At 41.1% G+C, this 7,447-nt stretch overlaps 1 protein-coding gene across 7 annotated transcripts in view; it reads right to left on the reverse strand.

Annotated features, from left to right (window-relative positions):
* TMEM241 (transmembrane protein 241) overlaps positions 1-1,987 on the reverse strand; it is a 118,868-nt gene extending 116,881 nt beyond the window's left edge. For 5 of the 7 annotated variants that reach the window (XM_070513406.1, XM_014837291.3, XM_044773534.2 and 2 more), the window contains exon 1: positions 1,816-1,987. In XM_070513406.1, coding sequence (XP_070369507.1) covers positions 1,816-1,887 — 72 coding nt within the window. In that variant the 5' untranslated portion in view covers positions 1,888-1,987. The remainder of the gene's footprint in view (positions 1-1,815) is intronic. The other 2 variants (XM_044773535.2, XM_070513407.1) reach the window with 1 other exon arrangement.
* Between the last annotated feature and the right edge of the window lie 5,460 nt (positions 1,988-7,447).

Below are 7,447 nucleotides of genomic sequence, written 5' to 3' on the forward strand. Positions count from 1 at the left end.
GTGGCCCAGGGTTTTGCTGGTTCGGATCCTGGACGCAAACATGGCACTGCTCATCAGGCCATGCTGAGGCGGCATCCCACATGCCACAACTAGAAGGACTCACAACTAGAAATATACAACTATGTACCTGGGGCTTTGGGGAGAAAAAGGAAAAGTAAAATTTTTTTAAAAAATAAAAATAATGCCACAAATGCAAATGTGCATCCAGAGGGGATATAAATTCCTGTGAACTAAACGCTATCCGCCTGTTGGATTTTTTGCTTAGATACTTGTGTTTTTTTTTAACCAATGCCACAGCCTATGGGTTTTCATGAAAGACGTGTTACTATGCCCCTTCTGATGATTATATAGAAATAAAAGGAAGGTCATTCTGTTTTAAAGTGAAACATTATCAATATATCCATCAGGTTAGCTACACAAATTAGAATAGTTAAACAAAATGGCCAGGATTTCACAAATTCACATATTCCTGAGTGGGTGTTACAAAAAATCTTTTAGCTACCTGATCCACCAGGAAAAAACAAACCTGTTAAAAGCCAAGAATTACTATGTCATACCATAAGCAAAAGATTGTCTTTCCTTCCTTCCTCCCTTTCTTCCTTCTAGAGTAGCAACTACTCACCTTAAGGAGCATTTACCACGATGTTGGCACTCAGCCAACCACCCTGCAAACATCTTGAGTAACCCTCACAACAGCTTTTGAGGAGGACTTTTTAATCTCATCTTAAAGTTTAAAAACTTAAGTTTAGAGAAATTAAAGTCCCAAAGACAAAGTAAATGGAGCCAGGATGCAAACCCATCACTGCCTCCCGAAAGGCTGTACTGATGGATCTTCAAAGGCCCATCACCATAACTGAAAGCCAAAGGGACAGGGGGAAGCGGGGTCTAGGAGCATCCTCTGAATATACTGAAGATAGCCACTCACATTAAGAGAGAGAGTACAAGGAAATGCTGTTGTTAATAGTCCTTTCTAGAAAGCAAGAGGTTTTTCCCGGGGGGGGGGGGGTGGGGGTGGGGGGGGGCGGTGCAGACCCTACAGTTGCAGAGAAGGTGGTCCTGGGCTCAGTATCACTACTACTTTGGCTTGATGTCCAGCCCAGAGTCCAGGACAGGAGGTGATGCCCCACCCTAGTCCACCAGGTCCACCATTTCCCTATATGGCACCAAATCTCAGGCCAGCTTCCCCCCCAACAAAACAAAGGCACGGTACCACTGCTCTTCTGCCACTTCATAAAAACGGCTTCATGACATCAACCAAAATTAAGTTTATATTTTACTTTTTAAAATAATTCCATGAAAAGCTCTTGAATATACTGGAAGCGCCTGGGATGGAGATATATACAAAATAGGTTTGGGAATCAGTGGTGTGAGAGGGAGACGGGGATGGAGTGATCTCTTCTTTTTACAGGCTTCTGGAACCTAGTGGGATTCTGGGGAAGGGCGTGCTTTAGAAAAGAAGGCAGAATTTGTCTAATTTCTTCTCCTACTCTTCCCTCCCCGAGAGAACAGGAACCAAGTGCTTTCTTTCCCTTAAAAGTCGTCCACACAGCCCAAAATTAAGTTCCAGGGAATTCGCCAGTCCAAAAACCCAGTTTCCCAGGAGATACATAGGATGCTTTACACGACGGAAAACAGGGACAGTACAGCCCAACAAATCCTATTTCTAAAAGGGCATCCCACGCAGAGTCGGCTTTGTCTCCATCACCATCAAGAAAAAATCAGACAAAAAGCTGGAGGCTGCATTTTCTCCACGTATGATTATGGGACACGAATCTCCCACGTGCCATCCTCGCCTCCCCGCGCCGGCCCCCTCACCTTGTTCGTAAGGTAAGAAGCCAGGTAGCAGGTACAAAAGGTGAGGCCGACCAGGCACCTTCTCATACACATCTGTCAACTGGCGCCCCTGCCCGGGGACCCACCCTGAGCCCCACCGCCGCCGCCCGAGCGCGGGCGCCGCTGCCAGGCCGGCCACGTGGCTCTGCGCTCTGCCAATCGGCGCGGGGACCGCCCCGCCGCCTTCCCTTAAAGGGGCCGCGCCGCCGCAGGCCCGGCAGCCGTGCGGTGGGCGGGACAGCACCCAGCCGGCAGAAAGACTGCGGGGCAAACAGAAAGCTGGCCCGGGCTGCGACCGCCTGTAGAGAAAGAGCGGGGAGTAGTCGTTGTGGGAGAGTAGACAGTGGTAGGAGAGAAAAAAAAAGCAGTTGACAAAACAGTTCGCAATACCCCATAACCAACCGTTTAAAGAAAAATGTTCATAGTTATCCCTAAATGGTGGGACCAAAATGTTGCCGGTGCTTCACTGAATATTCCCAATTTTCTACACTGAGTCTGTATTATTTTTGCAAATGACACAAAAAAGCGAATAACAGCAAATGTTATTTTAAAAGAAGGAAGGCTGAGGGGGAAGGAAGTAGAATAACTATAGTTTTTGTTCTTTCCTTAAGAGAAATCATTCCATTGTGTTAAAATTTCTGAGAAATCTTTCCAAAAATAAAGTTTCAAGCACAGCCCCTATTCCTAGGCTCCAGGGTGGAAAATCAGCCTAGTTAGGCTTCTGGCAAATAGTAAACATACACAAAAACATATTGATGGACTTTGCAGGGACCATAGGTGCAAGTGTCCCTGACACGTAGAAATACACAGATTTTTAGACAGACCCACACACCGCGAAACCTCCACTGTCTTTGATTTGTATACCCTACACAAAATTGCTTAGCAAACATGTTATCAAAGCAAACACTGGATGTATTCTCTCCACATAAAAGACAAATAAACTAAAAAGTTATTTCCCTCGACATTATTTTAGGAAACCTATTTCAGAGCTACATAGTCCTTACAAAGACATTTTTGCCCAGTAAAATTTGCTTGAAATCAATAGTTGGTATTTACCTGAGGTTTCCCTGAGCGCTTTTAGTAGGTGAACAAATTCAATCCAGGCCTTATTATTTCCTAGTTATTGCTTAACTTATTTTCTTTGACAGAATTTGCTTGACAAACAGGAACAACCAGAACAGTAAAGAACTGTGCAAATAGAAGTTGACGTTTGTAGCAAAATGATGATAGAGCTTGCCAGGACTATTGATTTTTCCAAAGCTGCATTATTCTGTTCCACAAAACAAAGACTGAATAAAAATAAAGCCATCAGCTCTTACATTGAGAAACAATATGAGACTGAATTGAGATCTTTCAGACCAAAAGATCATAGTTATAATTTATTTGTTGATAATGGATCCATAAGTGCTCAATAAATGTTTATTGAATTAAAAAAAGAGAGAAGCTTGGATAAAACAATACCTGTGGGGTTGTCCCCTCACAAAGCCTTTTTAATAATGGGGGGTTTTTTGGCAGCACACATGGAGAATTCTTAAAGGATCACAGAGACAACAGTATACTTTTTGAAACTCCCTAAGTCCCCTTAAAAAACAGACAAAATATCAATATCTCTTATGAATACAGCTGCAAAAATCATCAACAAAATTCTAGCAAATGGAATCCAAGAACATAAAAAAGGAGTATACACTAGGACCAAGTGGGATCTATCCCAAAAATGCAAGGTTGGTTTAACATCCAAAAATCAATTAATGTAATAAACCATATCAATAGAATAAAGGACAAAAACCACATTATCATCTCAATGGAAACAGATAAGGCATTTGACAAAATTCAACATCCCTGTATGATAAAACATTTTAAAAACTAGGAATAGAAAGGAACTTCCTCAATATGATAAAAAGCATCTATAAAAACCCCACAGCTAGCATCATAATGATGAAAGACAATGCTTTCCTCCCTAAGATCAGGAAGAAGACAAGAATGACCTTTCTTGCCACTTCTATTTAATATTGTATTGGAGGTTCTAACCAGGACTATAAGGCAAGAAAATAAAGGCAACATCTGTTGCAAAAGAAGTAAAACTAGCTCTGTTACAGGTGACAAGATTTTAAATATAGAAAATCCTAAAGAATCCACTAAAGAAATACTGTTAGGGGGCTGGCCCCGTGGCCGAGTGGTTAAGTTCGTGCGCTCCGCTGCAGGCGGCCCAGAGTTTCGTTGGTTCGAATCCTGGGCACGGACATGGCACTGCTAATCAAACCAAGCTGAGGCACGGGCCGCCCCGGTGGCGCAGCGGTTAAGTTCGCACGTTCCGCTTCTCGGCGGCCCGGGGTTCGCTGGTCCGGATCCCGGGTCCGGATCCCGGGTGCGGACATGGCACTGCTTGGCAGCCATGCTGTGGTAGGCGTCCCACGTATAAACTAGAGGAAGATGGGCACGGATGTTAGCTCAGAGCCAGGCTTCCTCAGCAAAAAGAGGAGGACTGGCAGTAGTTAGCTCAGGGCTAATCTTCCTCAAAAAAAACAAAAAACAAAAAAACCAAGCTGAGGCAGCATCTCACATGCCACAACTAGAAGGACCCACAACAAAGAATATACAACTATGTACCGGGGGGCTTTGGGGAGAAAAAGGAAAAAAAAATAAAATAAAATCTTTGAAAAAAAAAAAAAAAGAAATACTGTTAGGGGGCCGGCCTGGTGGTACAGTGGTTAAGTGTGCACGTTCTGCTTCCGTGGCCCAGGGTTCACTGGTTCAGATCCCCAGTGCAGACATGGCACCACTTGGCAAGCCATGCTGTGGTAGAGGAAGATGGCACAGATGTTAGCTCAGGGCCCGTCTTCCTCAGCAAAAAGAGGAGGATTGGTGGCAGATGTTAGCTCAGGGCTAATCTTCCTCAAAAAATGAAATAAAATAAAGAACTACTGTTAGAACTAATACATGAGTTCAACAATGTTGCAAAATATAAGATCAATACACAAAAGTCAATTGTATTTCTGCACACTTGCAATGAACATTCTGAAAGTGAAATTAAGGAAACAATTTCATTTAAGATAACATCAAAAAGAATAAAATACTTGGAAATAAATGTAGGTAAATAAATGCAAAATTTATACCTTGAAAAGTGAAAAAAAATTATTGAAGAAGACCAAAATACAGGCATGACTCAGAGATATTGTGGATTCAGTTCCAGACCACTGCAAAAAAGTGAATATCGAAATATCGAAATAAAGTGAGTTACATGAATATTTTGGTTTCCCAGTGCATATAAAAGTTATGTTTACACTATACAATAGGCTATTCAGTGTACAATAGTATTATGTCTAAAACACAATGTACACATCTTAATTTAAAAACACTTTATTGCTAAAAAGTGCTAACCATCATCCAAGCCTTCAGTGAGTTGTAATCTTTTTGCTGGTGGAGGGTCTTGTAAAAAACACAGTATCTGCAAAGTGCAATAAAGTGACATACAATAAAGTAAGGGATACCTATAAATGGAAAGACATCCCATGCTCATGGATTGGAAGACTTAATGTGTTAAGATGGCAATATTCTACAATTTGATCTACAAATTCAACATAAAACCTCATTAAAATTCCAGCAGCTTTCTCTGCAGAAATTAGCAAGCTGATCCTAAAATGCATATGGAAATTCAAGGGACCCATAAGAGCCAAACCAATCTTGAAAAAGAAGAACAAAGTTAAAGGACTCACAGTTCCTGATTTCAAAGATTACTACAAAGCTACAGTAGTCGAGACAATGTGGTACTGACATAAGGGTACAAATACAGATCAACAGAATAGAATTGAGATCCAGAAGCAAACCTTCACATTTACAACCAATTGATTTTTGACAAGGGCGCCAAGACAATCCAATGAGCAAAGAACAGGACTTTTCAATAAATGGTGCTGGGACAATTGGATGTCCACATGCAAAAGAATGAAGGTAGGGCCCAGCCTGGTGACATAGTGGTTAAGTTCACTAGTTCTGCTTCAGTGGCCCAGGGTTTGCAGGTTCGGATCCTGGCCATGGACATATGCACTGCTCATCAAGCCATCCTGAGATGGCGTCCCACATACAAAATAGAGGAAGACTGGCATAGATGTTAGCTCAGCAACAGTCTTCCTCAAGCAAAAAGAAGAATATTGGCGACAGATCTCAGCTCAGGGACAATCTTCCTCACCAAAAAGAAGAAGAAAAAGAAGAAGAATGAAGGCAAACCCCTACCTCATACCATATACAAAAATTAACTCAAATGCTAAGTGAAAGAAGCCAGTCACAAAAGACAACGTGTTGTATGATTCTGTTTATATGAAATATCCAGAATAGGCAAATCTATACAGACAAAACAGAATTGTGGTTGCCTGGGGCTGGGGGCAGTGGAGAGTATTAACAGGCATGAGGTTTCTTTATGGTGTGATAAAAAATGTTCTAAAATTGTGTTAATGGCTGCACAACTTAGTGACTATACTAAAAGTCATCAAATGTATACTTTAAATGGACAAATTATATATGAATTATATCTCAATACAACTTTTATTAAAAAAAAAAGACAGAGCCCCTAGCAAAACCACACCCCATGGACACTATCTACCTCAAAACTAAAGGAAAGAGGATAATGATTATCTTTGAGGATGGCTCTGACTGGAAGGGAGCGTGAAAAACACACCTGGAGTGCTGGTGATATTTTGTTTCCTGATGTGTGTGCTGGTTCCATGATGTATTCAGTTTGCAATATTCATATAACTATACACCTACTACGTTGTATTTTTTTGTCTGTATGTTTTACTTCAATAAAAAGCACACAGCACAAAGAAACAAAGATACGGAAAATATGAAAAAGTGGTGAAGAGTCATGGAAGCCAGTATGAGAAGATCTAACATATATTTAATATAAGTTCCATAGGAAGAGAGTACAGAGAATGTGAGAGAGGCATTTGGTTCCCCAGAACTAGTGTAAGAAATGAATCCCCATATACAGGAGAGACAATGAATCCCAAGCAAACTAGACCAACAGAAATCCACTCAGACATATTTACATACACAAATTCACATTTTTATTGTATAAAAAAACATGTAATTTACCATATTAACCATTTTAAAGTGTACAGTACCATAATAACTACATGCACCTTGTTATACAAGAGATCTCTAGAACTTTGTGTCTTGCTAAACCGCAACTCGATGCGCATTGAACAATTCCTCTTTTTCCTGCTCCCCCCAGCCCCTGGCAACCACCATTCTACTCTGTTTCTAAGAGTTTGACTACTACTTTAGATACCTCATATAAGTGGAATCAAATACATACTTTTTATTAAAAATTATTCTCCTCCCATTTATCCTTTACAGTCAGAGCATTCTATGAATTTTTATCTTTCTTCCTGTAATAAAGGATTCTCTCCTGTGGATGACTCTACCTGTTAGGGTGTGTAATTGACTATCCTTCCTGAAATTGACCTCTTGAGCGGTACTGCGTGGGAGCTCCCCCTTCTGGCCTCCCGTCTCCATTTTAAATGAAGTTTCCCTTCATTAATTTTCACATCACTCATTAGCTGTATGACCTCGAGCAGGTTATTTTGCCTCTCTTTGCCTCGGTTTCATTATCAGTAAAATT

The sequence above is a fragment of the Equus asinus genome, chromosome 7 (genome assembly GCF_041296235.1).
Source record: "Equus asinus isolate D_3611 breed Donkey chromosome 7, EquAss-T2T_v2, whole genome shotgun sequence".
NCBI classification, from domain to species: Eukaryota; Metazoa; Chordata; class Mammalia; order Perissodactyla; family Equidae; genus Equus; species Equus asinus.